Source organism: Canis lupus, chromosome 2 (assembly GCF_003254725.2).
Source record: "Canis lupus dingo isolate Sandy chromosome 2, ASM325472v2, whole genome shotgun sequence".
NCBI lineage: Eukaryota > Metazoa > Chordata > Mammalia > Carnivora > Canidae > Canis > Canis lupus.
This window is the reverse complement of record NC_064244.1, coordinates 50269292-50287123: the sequence shown is the minus strand read 5'-3', so window position 1 is coordinate 50287123 and position 17832 is coordinate 50269292. Positions and strand designations below refer to the sequence as shown.

Here is a 17832-nt window from a genome sequence, read left to right as displayed (position 1 = left end):
AAAAACCACAGTGCTTGGAAGTAATTACAAAAGAAGAGCCTATGAAAGTGTAATTAATAGTATTACAGCGACTTGTAGTTTTGTAAACTTTATAAGAGCTAACAAGAAAAGGCTTTAGAAGAAACTGTAATTTACCTGCCAAAATTAGCTGGCAAGAATTCAAGGAAAGCATCATTTAGATATAACTGGGTTAGGTTTAACAGCTGAGAAAATCCATCAGGAAGCCTATATAAAATACATCAGAATTTAAGTTAAATTAATACACAGAATTTCAGTCTCATAGAATCTAAGAATATGTCTACCCAACACATGTTCTTAACAGGTAACCTTTTTACTTTAATGAGGGATCCTCAAGTTGAGATTTCCTTTTTGTAAGAATTTACCTGTTTCAATGTTTATGATGACTTCTCTTTGTAAATAGGAAATGAGACAGTATTTGTCTCAAGAAGATAAAATGTCCACAGAAAGGTCAAATATGAATGAAGCATGATGCACAGAAATGTACTTAGGACATAACTATGACATCAGTAGGCACTCTTGAAATTCGCCTTATCTAACGTCAGTCCAAAGGAGTAGATAAGGAATTCTCAACTTTGACAGTACTGACTTTTGGGGCTGGATAATTCTTTGTAGTGAGGAGGCTGTCTTCTGCACTGTAGTGTTTGGCAGCAACCCTGGCCTTTGTCCACTAGAAGCCAGGAGCACCACCTACCATCATCGCAGGTTTTAAAAACCAAAACCATCTTCAGAATTTGCCAAATGACTCCTGGGAGCAAAATTATTCCTACTTGAGAACCACTAGTTTAGATTATTTTCAATTTCAATATCTGCCCCTTAAATAACCAAATAAAGATTGCATAATTTTATAATAAGCAAAAGAAAAGAAATAACACAAAAAGCTACATGACATTTTAAGGCCATCTGAGAACCTATATGTACTATCAGCTTTATCTTTGTTTCCTCTGGTTAACAAAAGAAATTCTAGATCTAGGACTGGATGCTAAGTATTTTTAGCTAAAAATAAACATCTTCAGTATATGTTTTTCCTGGATTTTAACAAGCACCAAGTTCTCTTGCAGTGAGACATCTCAGTCTTTGACTCATCTTGTTTCTCCTCTAAGTCACATTCCTTCATCTACCACAGCAAATGAAGCATCACTGTTTGAAAATACTCTATAAATACAGTAGTGTAATATGTGAAAGCTAGTTTCAGTTTTTGACTTAGCTATACTAAGCCATGCTCTACTCATCTTTTGTTTTCTATCCCATTTTTGTAAAACTGAACAGTTCTGGTGTTAGGAAAGCGTTCTATTTATAGCCATTACCACCACAAAAGAATATTGATGACTTCTGGTGTATGGTGCAACCAATCACATGTTTTTTCTTTTTCTGTTGTTCTTATCTCTCTGATCTTTCGGTTTCTTTTAGTATTTTTGAAAGTTTTAGGGTGCTACAGAGCTGATTTGTGAGCGAAGGTATTCTTACATTGTGCAAATATCACTAAGGGAGGAGACCTGGGTTCTGGCCTCATTCCTTACACAAACTATCTGTGAGACCTGGAGCAAAATACTAGCATTATGGATGCTAAGTTGCCTTTGTAAAATATGGAGTTAGAAATAGGATTTAAAGGATTTCATTTTAATCTAAAACTGAAATTTTGTATAGATTTATGGTTGTTAATCAATTACTCATTAAAAATATAGAAAGTGATGTTCCACTCCTATTTCACAGCTATTTTATTCACAAGAGCAACTTGTAATTCAACTGAAAACTTACTTGGAAATGGGGTTTACACTGGCCTCCACAACTGTCAAAACTTTACAATTTTTTATATTTTCTGGAAATTCCTGTATTCCTAGAAAGAGAACAGATAATAATCAAATTAAAAGTATCTGCTACAGGGACACCTGGGTGGCTCAGTGGTTGAGCATCTGCCTTTGGCTCAGGGCATGATCTCAGGTCTGGGATGGAGTCCCACATCGGGGTCCCGGAAGCGGGAGTCTGCTTCTCCCCCTGCCTATGTGTCTGCCTCTCTCTCTGTGTCTCTAAGGAATAAATAAAATCTTTTAAAAAAAAAAAAAAAAAAAAAAAGGACCTGTTACAAAGGATAAAATAATAATAAATTAATTCCTATTTACCTTGCAGATTCAAAATTTATCAACTAGGATCTAGACAAACTGATACCTGCCAAACAGAACTACTCTACAATTTCTCTTTTCTCTTTTATCTTTTGTTCATATGCCTCTTTATAATTGCCAGTTATTAGTTTTACCTCCCTTTGCTTCTCTTATGTCTTCTGAAAACCAATGCCTTCTCTATTTGATGATGTTAAGGATACAAAATACAGAACACTGAGGAGTCTTTCTGTTTTTCTGACAGAAAAAGACACATTATTTTTTAAGTGCTGGGCTCCAGATTAAGGTGGTCCCTAACATATATATAAAAGACAAAGCTGAAAACAAAGCTGAAGATAGAAGTAGTAGAAAATCTACATTTGCTATATGACTAGATATGCCTGGTGGCAGTCGCTGACCAATACTTCTGTAAAATACCATACACGTGCTGGAACAAGCCAAATTACGGTAAACTTTCTAAGCACTTACTCCTACTTCCTTGAAATATCTCAGGAAAAATATAGTAAAAATAATTTGCGAACAATATCCCACAAACTTCAAGTAGCAATGTTCTACTCCAGACTAAAAGAACACTAATATCTTTTTGAAATATTACAAAAATTCTGTTTATAAGACTCATTCCTGTACTAATACGATATGAATATTCAATATAGTTGACATTAAAGGATCATTTAAACTTCTTTAAACATCATTACTGTATCATTCTACCTAAGTTTACCACAGTGCCAAGCACAGAATTTCAAGTGATCAAAAATTAATGATGCAAAATCATCAACTGGCAAATACTACAGTAATAAATGTTCAGTTAAAATTCATCACACACACAAAAAAACCTCATCAGTAGATACTAATATTTGTGGGTAAAATGATTATGAAAAAAACAGAATACTAATAAACTCTCAAAGTTTCTCCCAAAAAGATACTTTTTAATTATAAAAGGAAAACAGCAATTACAGTAAAGAAATCTCACAGGCATCACCTTAAAATGCTTCAAAGGTAGCAACACCAGTTAGCATTATCCTATGGAACCAAATCTAAGAGGCACTGGGGAGGGATAGGTATCGTTATTGTCATGTTAATCACAAGCAAACATCAAACAAATCCAAACTTAAGGAAATTCTATATAACTGCCCAATAAACTTTAAAACTATCAAGGTAAAAAAAGACAAAGGAAGATGGAGGAACTACCCAGGTGAGAGGTCTCCTTTAGACTCAAGAGTAGGATTGGTAGACTGTATCAATGTCACTATCTTTCTTGTTTTAGAATATCACAAAAATGATACCACTGAGGGGAAACTAGGTAACAAGTACACAGGACCAATCTGCAATTTTGGTGCAATTGCATGTGAATTTACAATTTTCTCAATAAAAATTTTCAATTAAAGAAACCTAGGCTCAATGATTCCTTAAGGGAAGGCTTTATCATTGTGGTTATTACAAATCCAAATTCTCTAACAGTCAAGATAATTCATTTTTTCTATTTCAATTTAGGAACTTTTATATTGCCTAGAATTTATAGAGTTCATGTAAATCTTCAAATAAGCAAATATAAACAATGACAGATATCAAATGATATTAAGGAATTACTTTTAACTGTCTTTTTTCAAGTATGAAACAGAGTGGTTTCCATCTTGAAATACTTATGTATGAACGAGGTTGTTCATGACTTGCTTTAAAACAATCAGAGGTGAAGGGGTACTTGACTGGCTTCATCAGTTAAGCGTCCGACTTTTGGTTTCAGTTTAGGGCATGATATCAGGGTTGTGAGATTGAGCCCCACGTGGGGCTCCACACTCAGCACAGAGTCTGCTTGAGATTCCCTCTCCCCTTTCACTTCTGTCTCTCCTCACCCTGTTTGTTCTGTCTCTCTCTAAAATAAGTAAATAAATAAATAAATAAAATCTTAAAAACAACTATCAGAGATGGCCAAGTAGGAGGTTTAGATGAAGGTATTCAATACACTGATACATGCTTAAGTTGCCTGATAGGTACACCAGGTTTATTAAATTCTACTTTTGCAAATACTTGAAATATTCCACTATAAAAGATTACTACGGGGGGCACCTGGGTGGCTCAGTGGTTGAGCATCTGCCTTCAGCTCAGAGCATGATCCTGGATGATCCCAGCGTCCTGGGATCAAGTCCCACATCGGGTTCCCTGTGAAGAGCCTGCTTCTCCCTCTGCCTATGTCTCTGCCTCTCTCTGTGTGTTTCTTATGAATAAATAAATGAATCTTTATTTATTTTTTATAGATTTATTTATTTGTTTGTTTATTTATTTATTTATGATAGTCACAGAGAGAGAGAAAGAGAGGCAGAGACATAGGCAGAGGGAGAAGCAGGCTCCATGCCGGGAGCCTGATGCGGGACTCGATCCCGGGTCTTCAGGATTGCGCCCTGGGCCAAAGGCAGGCGCCAAACCGCTGAGCCACCCAGGGATCCCCATGGATAAATAAATGAATCTTTAAACAAAAGATTACTACTGTTCAGTTACTAGAAACAGACTCAGAGACAAAGAAAAGGACTTCAAAACAGTTACTGTACTTAAAGGGAAAAAAGTGACCAAAATGGTGGAAAGGAAAAGGTTAAATTTAAGACATAAATGAAACCTCACAAAGTATAGTCCCAAATAAAAAAATCCAGGACAGGATTAAAAGAAGACTGGGGTGCCTGGGTGGCTCAGTGGGTTAAGTGTACAACTTCGGCTCAGATCATGATGTCAGGGTCCTGAGATTGAGCCCCACATGGGGCTCCATGCTCAGTGGGGAGTCTGCTTGTCCTTCTTCCTCTGCCCCTCCCCAACACTTGTGTGCTCATGCATTCTCTCAAATAAATAAAATCTTAAAAAGAAAGAAGAAAGAAAGAAAGAAAGAAAGAAAGAAAGAAAGAAAGAAAGAAAGAAAGAAAGAAAGAAAGAGAAAAGAAAAGAAAAGAAAAGAAAGAAAAGAGGAGGAAAAGAACAAGATTAGACACTACAGAGGAAAATTTCAGTGGGCCAGAAGACAGGAAACAGAAATTAGCCAATCTGAAACATAGGGAAAAAGTAGAATAAAAAATATCAACATAACTGAGAATACATGGGACAATGTCCAGCAGGCTAACATATATCTATCTACCTCTTTAGAAGTTTGTTTACCAGCCCACCACTAAGAGTATATGCTCTTGGAGGGCAGAACCTTTGCCTCTCTTTTTCACGAGTTTAATAGGACATGGCACAGCCTTATCAATGTCAATAGACACTTGGCAACACCAATTTTCACACCATAATACCTATGTACACATATTCTTGTCAACAAGAATCTGTGGCAGAGCAACTCCTGTCACCCCAACACAGGATCCCCAACATTGTGATTTATATAGTTTTTATCCAGTTTTGTTATCAAAGTTTATTTTATTTTTTTATAGATTTTATTTATTTATTCATGAGAGACAGAGAGAGAGAGAGAGAGGCAGAGACACAGGCAGAGGGAGAAGCAGGCTCCACGCAGGGAGCCCAACATGGGACTCGATCCCAGGACCCCGGGGTCACACCCTGGGCCCAAAGCAGGTGCTAAACCGCTGAGCCACCCAGGGATCCCCACTCAAAGTTTAATACTTATAGATGGAGTTGTGTACTTTCTCCCCTTACTCTAACAGAATAGTTTTTATAAATTAGGTATTATCCCAATTCTATGAAGGTTTATTCAAACTTGCTCTTAAAAGTAGGTCTGCTAGTTTTTCTGATTTAATATTATGCTCATTGGACTTCTCAAGTTTTCTGCTTCTTGATTTTGGAAATTTATTTTTCATTTCATTTATGTTTTAAAATTTAGTGCCTTTATTGTATTTATTTATTTTCTTTTGAGTGAAAAGTCACTTTTTAAATAAAATGATGGTAACAGGAATGTGAGAGATGTTTCTTTTGGAGGGAATGAGGGACAGAAGAATTTTCTTAATGGTAAAATAAAAGCTTAACTTTGTCAGAAGTCACAAAATTGGAACTACTGATCTACAAATCTTTTTACCTAGAAATTTAACACTTCAATTACACATTTTAGGATATGTATACAATGAATTACTTAAAAGTACCTGTGTTTCTTCTATTACTACTCAAAGATTTTGTTTAGGTTGATTTGATTTTCTATCCTAAGTACATGTAACTATTTAGTATATTGGTATCTTTGTACAGCAAACATTTGCTAAATTTGACTTACTACCAATAACATCCACTGTTTTCTACAGTAATTTTGTTCCTTCTTTTCTCTCATTGATTTATATACAAAATATTTAAGGTTACTAAGTCATGTTCTTTTAGGAGTTAAATTCTTATCAGTCCTTTAACAAATAATTCATCTCAAGGGATCCCTGGGTGGCGCAGCGGTTTGGCGCCTGCCTTTGGCCCGGGGCGTGATCCTGGAGACCCGGGATCGAATCCCACATCGGCTCCCGGTGCATGGAGCCTGCTTCTCCTTCTGCCTGTGTCTCTGCCTCTCTGTCTCTCTCTGTGTGACTATCATGAATAAATAAATAAAATCTTTAAAAAAAAATAATAATTCATCTCAAGTGATAATTCTATAGGATACATTAAAGTAACTTTTATACATTAAAACAGTACCCCTTTGCTAAACTAACTTATTATTTCAAAAACTTTGTATGGGGATGGCAGCAGGGGTCCTGGGGCAGATGTGGTACTCGGAGCCAGAAGTGGGAGACATGGAGGAAAAGGGGCAAAAAAGGCAGTGAGTTTGGATTATTATGAAAAAAATATTTGCTTTAAAAAAAAATCACTCTATAAGCATATATTTCATTTCTCTTATGTAAACACCAAGGAATGGAATTAGTGAATTAGTTATATGCCTACTGATATGGTGAATTACATGGATTAATTTTCAAATATTGAAGAAGCTTGGAATATCTGGAATGGGTCCCACTTGGTTGAGGGGTATTATTTTTTTTTTCGTACTAAGAGAACAACATGATTTAGCGTATCACTTTATTTATTTTTTAAAATATATTTTTTAAAGATTTTATTTATTTATTCATGAGAGACAGAGAGACAGAGAGAGAGGCAGAGACACAGGCAGAGGGAGAAGCAGGCTCCATGCCGGGAGCCCGATGTGGGACTCGATCTGGATCATGCCCTGGGCTGAAGGCCGTGCTAAACCACTGAGCCACCCAGGCTGCCCGAAGGGTATTATTCTTATCAAACACTTCTTTTAAAATAAAACATTCCACATTTTCAGGAAGGGTAAGGGAAAGGCATTTCATGGTTTTCATTAGCACCCCACTTCATTTTAAAACTTAGCTAAATATCTCATTCCTTTTACCTTTTTTTAAGTCTTTAGGGTATCATAAAATCATCTACATAAAAGATATATCCAAGAGCTATAATGTTTTTTGTACGTGATAAAGACTAGATATCTAAGGAGAAAAAAAAACAATGAGTATGGTATGTTCTACTGATCTAAACTTTTATATGGAGAAAATAATTTTAAGAGTCCTATATTAGATTGCTATAATTTTACTATTTAGTGGAAAGTAATGCTTTTATCTTCCACAAATACAAACATATACTTTTATCTGTGAAATAAGTAATTCTAAATCATCTCCAAATTTCAGATACATGGTAATAATTTTTCCTCAAGCAACTGATTTTGAAATATTCACGGGTTTTCTGCTTTTATAAATTGTTAGCATTGTATTTATTATGACTTTAATTCCTACAGGTTCTAAACCTGTATCTCTGGTTCCCTGCCCTCCCCCCCTTAACTTCAAGTAAGAATTTTCAAATACCCTTGAGGTATTGCTTAGGTATCTCAAACAAAACATGGCCCAAATTGAAATTACCTATACTCTGTATTTTTCAGCAAATATGTATTATCTACACACAGTGTAAGACACTACTATAGACTAAAATACTGAAGACATGGTTCCTTTTCTTGAAAAGCTAAGAAAAATATTATCATCCTACTGGTTTCTTTCCTTCCTTGGTAATATTTCTTCTCAGGATCTTCTGTACCTTTCCCCTCTTCTTCCAGGTTTCTTAATGTTGGGTTGCCACTAGGGCTCATTCTTTAGGTCTCTTTTTTCACACTCATGCCCTTGGTGACTGAATCTAACCTCTGGCTTTATGCTGACAACTCCCACATATGTATAGCTACCACATTCCTCGCTTGATTGAAAACTCCAGACCACCCTCCCCACCCTGTGAATAACCAGGTATCTTATTTCAAATATAACATTTCAAAAAATTATCTGATTTTTTTCCACCAAAAATTACAATTCAACAGATGACCTCATCCCGTCTCAGTTGTCAGCAACTCTTTTCACTTGCATAGACCAATGCTACTGAGGTCATCTTTATCTCTTATCTCATGTCCTATATTCAGTCCATCTTAAAATCTTATCGATTCAACCTTCAAGTACCTCTAGAGTCTGTCCACATCTCACTGCTTCTATCACTATCACCAGAGATGACTGAAATAGCATTCCAACTGGTTACTTTTCACCTTTATACCCACAATGTTTCTACACATAACCAGTGTAAGTCTTTAAAATATAAATCTGATCATGCACTGATCGATCAGCTCAAAGCTTTCCAAATGATTCCAGATCACTGAGAGTAAATGTGAAAGAACATACTAATGCCTACAAGGATCTATCTCTCTGACCTCTACTCCTCTCACTCTCCCATCTTACTATGTTTTAGCTACCCTGGCCTTCTGTTTCCCACACATACTATGAATGATTGCACTTTCCAAACTTTACACTATTATTCCCTCTTTCTGGTACATTCTTAACTCAGATATCTACACAGCTAACTTCTCAAGTCCTTGCTCATGTCACTTTCTCAATAAGACAAGACCTACTCTCAAATGCTTGTATTAGCCAGTCTTCAAAGATGGCTCATTTTATTCTTAAAGTATGCAAAACCTGAATTTTATGAGTTACTTTTTAATTCTCTAACAATTCGAAGTATCTTTTCCCTTTTTCATTCTCATTTGAATTTAATAGTGTTCCTTCTTTGTGATGTACCCTTTTTATAAGAATTTGACTCTGCTGCTTCAACTTAATAAAATGAAAACACCAGTTTAGATATTACAAAATGTGGCTTTCCTCCTTCTATTACTATCACTTAGTTATAGAAGAACTCTTTCTTTACTCCTGAGAAAGAGAATATACCTCCTGACATTTAGGAGCTGGCCTGGTCTTATGAGCTAACTACTTGGCATTCAGAGGAGCATCTCAGTATTCTCTTGTTGAACTATACAACTTCAAAGACTATCAAAATCAGACTAGGCCATTCTTTGACCGTAAAAGATAAAAATTAAAGCAACTTTGTACAGTTAACCTTTAACATGGGTTTGGATGGTGCAAGTCCACTTAACCATGATTTTTTTTTTTTACAGTACTATAAATAACGTTTTATGGTTTTTTTTCGTTTTATGATTTTAATAACATTTTCTTTTCTCCAGCTTACTTTAGGAATATAGTATATAACACACACAACACACAAAATATGTTGTATATGTTATATATATTATACACATATATGCTAGGGATAAGAGTTCTGGTCAACAGTAGGCTGTTAGTATAGTTAAGTTGGAGGTCGGAGGAGTCAAAAGTTATACACAGATTTTCAACAGTGCATGGGGTTGATGCTTCTAACTCCCCACATCATTCAAGGGTCAACTATAATCATGTCTGAACAAATGTGAACATCGTCCAAAATACAAAATACCAAACAAGCCCTTCTCGCAAATACTGCGTGACTGCTATTTCTTTATCAATTACAACTTTAGGCTTGTTCTAATTTTCCTTCCCTATAGATAAAATTAAGTTTCCCAATCATAGGAGTGCCTGGGTGGCTCAATCAGTTGAGTGTCCAATTCTTGGTTTCAGCTCAGACTGTGTTCTCATGGATTGTGTGACTGAACCCCATGTCGGGCTCTGCACCAAGCAATCAGTCTGCTTGAAGATTCTCTCCCTCCACTCCTCCCTTAACTCACACTCTCTCTTTCTCTAAAATAAAATCTAAAAAAAAAAAAAAAAAAAAAAAAAAAAAAGGTTCCCAATCATAGAACTACCCCTACTTCCTGATAGGATCCCACCCAGAGTAAAACCTCATATTCTTAAATGTTCCCCCAAATCACCAAATAGAAGTCAAAACCCTATAATAAGTCTTTTTTTTAACACCTTGAGACACCCCTTAGATCCCCATGATATGGGTTTTTGCTCATTGCATCAAATAATAAACCCAAACTGTTGAAAGGTGAGTTCCTGGTGATCTCTACTGGGAGGGTATCAATGCTTCAATGTCCTAATTATAGAATGCAAGTTAATACTGGTTCCTTACTGTTTCTGCACTTGAAAAACTATGGTAATAAATAGTACAGAATATAACAGTGAGCTCCAGTCAAAACAGTCTAAACCAGGAATTGCAAACTCAAATAATTATACTGGTCAAGCCAATGTATGATTTCACTAGAATACGAGTGATAACGCCTATGATAAGGCAGTGTGTGAACACCCCAGTTACAGCCTGCATTATTAACATACTTAGCAGGGACCAGTGATCAATGTTTAAAAATATTTAAGTCCTGGGGTATTTAACACACAGTTTTTCTTCTCTCATTATCTTAAATAAACTTTATTACAAGAGCTCAATTTAAACAACTATTAAGCACATTAGCAATTTCAGAAATTTGAAAACACAAGAAAAAAATACAGTGACTTCCCAGGTCATCAGTAATTTTCCTCATAATCAATTTAACTTCTCTGAGCTTAAAGTGAGAGCCTTTTCCAGCAGTTGGTTCCTAATCATCAGATTTTCTCAGGTTCAATGAACTGGTTTCTGTTTTCACCACAAACTTTCAATTCATTCTTCCTGGGCTTTTTGACTCAATTAAAAAGAAAGGCCTTATTTAACCTCTCTAGCATTCCCATATCAGTTAGAAAGATCTGAGCCACTCTTTCTGGTTTCTGTGCCTTATAAATTCCTGGCTTTCTATTCTGTGTGCTCAGACAGATGAATTACAAACTAGGTTAGTCTTCATTTCTTTTATCTCCCCTTCCCCACCAGCTTTCCCAATCAACCACTTTGCAGAATGTTTTAATCATCATCCCCATTAGTTTTCAAGAAGGACAGGCATTTGAACACAAAAAATGATTATTTTTCAAACATTAGTTGCTTTCTGCAATGACTTAGGACAGCAGCTTGGTAAACTTTTTATTTAAAAACCTAACAATAAAGCAAAACTTTAGACACAAAAGGAAGAGCAAATTAAATAAATTTACACTTCAGTGCAGTTTCATTTAGAGATCAGTTTAAGACAACAAGGAGAGGGACGCCTGGGGGGCTCAGGGGTTGAGCACCTGCCTTCAGCCCAGGGCGTGATCCTGGAGTCATGGGATTAAGTCCCACATCGGGCTCTCTGCATGTCTGCTTCTCCCTCTGCCTGTGTCTCTGCCTCTCTCTGTGTGTCTCTCATGAATAAATAAATAAAATCTTTAAAAAAAAAAAAAAAGACAACAAAGAAAAAAAGCAAGGAAACAAGTAAAAGGCAAGGGACTGATTCTTCCACATAAAATATAGATGAGGCCCTTTCTATGTGAAATCACAGAGAAAGAGAAGAAAAGAATAGATAAAATTTCCACTAAAAATTAAATTAAGCTTTCATTGGGCAGCAATAACTAATGTCATCCTCTTTCTGGGTAGAATGCTTGAGGGCTTATCTTAAATCTTCTCACTATACAGAAATTATTTCCAACTCCTCAAAAACACAAGCTGATAGAATCACATAAAACAGGTTTTCAATATAACCAAAAAAAAACTGCTCAAACTAGAATAAAAAAGAAACACTACAAACAGGCTGCCATAATTCAAATACACCATTCTTTAAGAAGCTGCATGAAAAAAAAAAAAAAAAAAAAAAGAAGCTGCATGAGAGTCTATACATGCTGCACCCAAAGTGCATCAGTCTCAAATCAGAGTAATAAATCCGTGCTTAATATATTTGTCAAGAGATATATGAAAAATGTTCACTATTGAGCCAAGAATTATTATCATACCATGAGAAGTGGTAGCAGTTTGCCAGCCCTTCCCAGGTGCATACAACTGTATTAGTAATATTCAAGATTATTTCAGGTCTCTTTCCTTATACTTTAAGATTTCCCATTTAAAACTATCAAAAAGTAGAAAACACCTCCTTGGGATGAAGGTTCAATGTGATGACTTACAACGTCACACAGTTCTATCATTTGGTAATACTATGGAAAGCTACAATGGCAATGGATTAAGTTCATTACTTTAAAATTTATTAAGCAATACTTGTCACTCGACTAAAGCAGGAGGAATGGAAATTCATTTCAAACTGTCCTTCAAGAGAAGTTTCAAGCTGAGGAAATCTACTTAACCTAAATAAAATCATGAGGGGAAAAGTCACACAAATTAAAAATCAACTGACCTGAACTCTTCAAAATGGCAAAGACATAAACAAAAAGATGGGCAAACTGTTCCTGATTTTAAAAGATTGAAGAGACACAACTGAATGCTATGTGATCTTTAAGGGGGGGGAGGGGCGGCAAATAGCTGAAACGGGCACTTTTAGGCAACAGGGAAAATGTAATGTCAAATTTCTTGAAAGTGATCATGATACTGTGGTTATGTGTAAGGATTTCCTTGTTCTTGGGAAATGCTTCTATATTTAAAGGTAAAGTTCCTGTCTGCAACTTGAAATTTTAAATAGGTTTACTAAATAGAAATTTTATATAAGCAACAATGTCTTTTCCCCACAACATATTTAAATTCATATATATTTTTAGAAGAGAAAGAAAGCAAATATGGTAAAATGCTAACGGTGGGTGAATCCTTGAGTGTTCTGTGAATTTTTCCATAGGCTTCTACTCTGGCTATGAAATTTTCAAAATAAGTTGAGAAAAACAGGACATACATGAATCCAATCTAAGTAGCTACTAAATTCTAAATTTTTTATTTAAAACACAAATTTCTCATATCACAGGAAAAAAAAATTTAAGTGGCTCCATGCCCAACATGGGGCTTAAACTCACAACCCTGAGATCAAAATGAGACCAACACCTAATTTTAAGAGTGGGATGGTCCACCGACTGAGCAACCCAGGTGCCCCCAAATAACAGAAAAATTCTAACCTGAAAGTCAAATATTTCAATAGAAGTTTTAAAAATTACAAGTTTTAAACTTAAAATTTATAAGCTATTAACAACTAAAACCCACTACAGCATTAACTGCTATAACCTTCCCCTGAACATAGAATGAATGTGAACACATTATACCTCCTTAAAAAAGATTTAATCCCTAAAATAGAAGTATTAAATTGATGACCTTCCTACAAATGTGCAATTATTTGATACGGATTGCCCACAACTAAAATAATTAGGGTTTATTAAATGAAGGCATGCAATAAATATATATTTTAATTTTTTATGGAAATGAGTAGATACAGTTGCTAATTCATTGAAAGTGAACTGCTGGTTGTGAAAAGAGGATAATTCAATCAGTCTTTAAAGTTTTTTTTTTTTTAATTTTTATTTATTTATGATAGTCACAGAGAGAGAAAGAGAGGCAGAGACACAGGCAGAGAGAAGCAGGCTCCATGCACTGGGAGCCCGACGTGGGAATCGATCCTGGGTCTCCAGGATCGCGCCCTAGGCCAAAGGCAGGCGCCAAACCGCTGCGCCACCCAGGGATCCCTCAATCAGTCTTAAAGTGGTTTTTGCAAGTCCTAAAATGTAGAATTAATATGATAGAAAGATCACTTTTGTATGTTCATACCATCAAGACAAAGAGAAACTTTGCAACCCAGAGGTATGGAACAACTGCTAAGCATTTACTGGTGCTACTGCACTAAATTCTGGGGACTTGTTCATAAAGTTTTTTCCAAACATTATAAAGAATTCTTTGAATATGACTTAGTATTTAGTGTTTGTTGAAGTCTTATCTTTTAGCAGGCCATTTAAATATTGACTCTCGTAATTTTTTTTGTAATTACATAAGAAATATGCATTCATTCTAAAATTTTCAAGTATTTACTTCTCTCTCTATTGGACCAGGTAAGCACTTAACATTTTGGAATCTTCTACACTGAAATAAGTGTATATCAAACTAAACCAAGACTATATACAGCAAGAGAACAGTGACCACGTCCTTTATTTCTCATCATTAACTGTAATCCTAGGTCCTAATACAGTACTTGAAAAAAGGTGGTCTTTCAATAAATATTCAATGATATTCAATTGATTTATAATATTGCACTTTTTTTTGACCTTTAACACCGTACCGTAAATACTGCATGCCAGTACTGATGGAGCTCCATTAGATTTCTCTCTATAGCTATATTAAATAGTGTAATCAACAGTGAGGGCTACAGTTGTTAATAGTTTCTCATCATCACAAACAACAGGACAATGGATATATATAAATATATAAATTTAAGGATACATAAGTAAATACATGCATGCATGTATCCACAGCATCTTAATTTAAAGATCATTTTAAAGTTTTTACATCTATCTCCACATTGCCTTAAACTATCATATTTATAAGCTTTATATATATGAAAGCTAATATGGTAACACTTTTTAAATTTGTATTTGTATTTTTGTTTGTTAACACACAATTTTAATAAAATAACATGTTCCTAAGTACAGAAAGCCAGGGGAAAAAAATCTTACCATTCTTGCTGACATCCAGTTCCCTGAGATTAATGAGATTTGCAATAGATGCTGGTAATGTTGTTAAATCATTGTCTGGCAAACTCAGTTTGTGTAGAGACTGACAGTTAAAAAGTTGCTAATGAAACAAGGGAAAAAAGGATTTTTGATTAAGTTTCCTTAAACATTTCATTTATTAACCTTTATACAAATAAATATTATTAGTATGTTAAATTGAATGATTTATACCCACATAAATACCAGGAAAGATTTCTTATTGTTTCATGCTATTATGTATCTGAACAGAATTGAACTACTCAATCATTACATCCTTGTACTTCTGCCCTGAGGAAAATGCATTCAGTGAGAATAACTCTATGGTTGTATTCTTTGTTAAAGTAGTAAAAAATAAGTAATTATTAAATATGGCAAACTTTGAAACATCTATTTCAAGCATCCTTATTTCAAAATGAAAATTTACATATATTAAACCCAAATAAGTACAACTGACTTAAAATGACTCAAAATACATAATTCTGATTTGGGATGAAAAAAAGGGAACGAATATATTGTTATGCTAAAATCAGAAGCATGAAATATACTTATAAAATACATTAACCAAAAGTTTAAGTAAATGGGTCACTTCTACATTCCATACCAAAAAACTGTATGGAGCACAGAGAATTTTTAGGGCAATGAAAATACTCTGTACAATACCATAATCAAGGATACGTTTCATACATTTGTCCAGACATACAATGTAGAACACCAAGTGTGAACCGTACCATAAACTATGGACTTCAGGTGATGTTAATTTTTCAACATAGATTCAACAACTTTAATGTAAGTACCACTCTGACAGAGGATGTTGACAACAGTGTAGGTATATATGAGAAATTTCAATTTTGCTGTGAATCTGAAACTGCTCATAAAAAGGAAAGTGTTTAGAAAACCAAACAAAAAGCTGTTATCAGGATGACACGACACTGCATAAGCCCTATTTAAGAAGAGCGTTCTTTCAAAAACTGAAAGTAGTGTAAGTGATTCAGTTATCTGCACTATCACAGAAAAATCACACTCTCTTTTCCACCCAATCACCAGGCTGAGATCCTACTATTATTGCTTATTACAAAAAAGGTACTAATCTCAGACTTCCAAGTTCTCCAGAACAATCTAAGTAAGATAAATTACTTTCTAAAGAACAATATGTAAGGAAAAAGTAAATTACAAAGTACCTTATTACAACCTAGGGAAGTAATTCATAAACATGCAACCCACAATCTTTAATATTTTATCCATAGCCATATACAATTTCTTTCTAAGAAAACCTTGGATGGCATTGGCTTTCCAAATGTTTTTATTAAAAAAAAAAACAAAAAAAACAAATGTTTTTATTACTAGCTACCAAAGAAAAAGCCTTTTTCAAAGCACTACCATACAGTATGTATATACACACAGAAATTTAACACAAATATTTCATGCAACAATGGACACATGCAACACACTGTACTTTCTATTCTATTCTAGTTAGGATTGCCAGATGAAATACAGAATGCTTGATTAAATTTGGATTTGAAATAAACAAGGAAGAATTTTTAGAAGAAGTATGTCCTATTTACTGCATAAAACACACTTATACTAAAAAAATATTCATTGTTCATCTAAAAATGATAATTTAACTGGGTGTCCTCTGTTTTTATTTTCTAAATCCACCAGTGCAAATCAGTTTGCTTTTTGGAAATGCCACACATATTTATGATCCACAAACACATCTCCATCCAGTTTTGATAAACACTAATGTTAGAGTAGAAAAGCATTCTAACAAATTAAAACTACTGTACAAACTGAGGGTAGCTAAAGGGGAGGTGGGTGGGGGATGGCTAAATGGGTGATGGGTATTAAGGAGGACACTTCTCATGTTAAACACTGGGTATTATACGTAAGTGATCAATCACTAAATTCTACTTCTGAAACCAATATTACACTAGCTGTTAACTAACTAGAATTTAAATAAAAATTTGGCGGGGGGGGGGGGCAGCTACTGCAGTTTTTCCACAGTAAACAAGGAAGGGAATTGAGAATGAAGGGGATTGGGACTTAAAAAAAAAGTAGCCATGAAAAATTTTAACAAACTGATAATGTGAGAGGATGTTTCATGGCAACAAAACAACTTTCTCTAGTTGTTTTTACATTTCAAAAATGTTAAGTCCTCTATAAAATCTTTTCAAACAAACTGAAATGGGGGCAAATAGAATACTACCTCTAAAAACCTGCTTAATAACACAATTATTATGTGACAATCGAAAGGATAATTTATTCTCAATTACAATAACGTAGACCAACATCTCACAAAAACTAGAAGAAAAAATTTCTATTTTTGTCTAGCTAAATCTACTGGCTGCAGAAATTGTATAGTCTTACCTACCAAAATGGCACTAAAAAACAAATTAAATACAAAATTTTAACTTACTTTCTCAAATATTCAAGCAATTAACTTGAAGAGATAAAGGTTAAGATTGTATTTTAAAAATTTTGGGGTGGGACGCCTGGGTGGCTCAGCAGTTGAGCGTTTGCCTTCAGCCCAGGGCGTGATCCTGGAGTCCCAGGATCAAATCTGAGATCGAGTCCCACATTGGGCTCCCTGCATGAAGCCTGCTTCTCCCTCTGCCTGTGTCTCTGTCTCTCTCTATGTGTCTTTCATGAATGAATAAATAAAAATCTTAAAAAAAAAAATTAAAATAAAATAAAAATTTGGGGGGCACCTGTTTGGTAGAGTAGTTAAGCGTCCAACTCTTGGTTTTGGTTCAGGTCAGGATCTCAGGGTCCTGAGACAGCCCCATGCAGGGCTCCACGGTCAGTATGGAATCTACTTGAGATTCTTTCTCCCTCTCCCTCTGCCCTACCTCCTGTTCATCCGCATGTACACACTCTTTCCCTCTCGCAAATAAATAAATAAATCTTAAAAAAAATTTTTTTTGAACTCTGCTACATATCTCAAGATAAAATGAACCAAAAAAAAAAAAATGGAA

At 34.9% G+C, this 17832-nt stretch overlaps 1 protein-coding gene across 15 annotated transcripts in view; it reads right to left on the bottom strand.

Annotated features, from left to right (window-relative positions):
• ERBIN (erbb2 interacting protein) overlaps positions 1–17832 on the bottom strand; it is a 118293-nt gene that overhangs the window by 62075 nt on the left and 38386 nt on the right. For all 15 annotated transcript variants that reach the window (XM_035713486.2, XM_025448025.3, XM_049103181.1 and 12 more), the window contains 3 exons: positions 14825–14942; positions 1777–1855; positions 136–225 (listed from right to left, as the gene is read on the bottom strand). In XM_035713486.2, coding sequence (XP_035569379.1) covers positions 136–225; positions 1777–1855; positions 14825–14942 — 287 coding nt within the window. The remainder of the gene's footprint in view (positions 1–135; positions 226–1776; positions 1856–14824; positions 14943–17832) is intronic.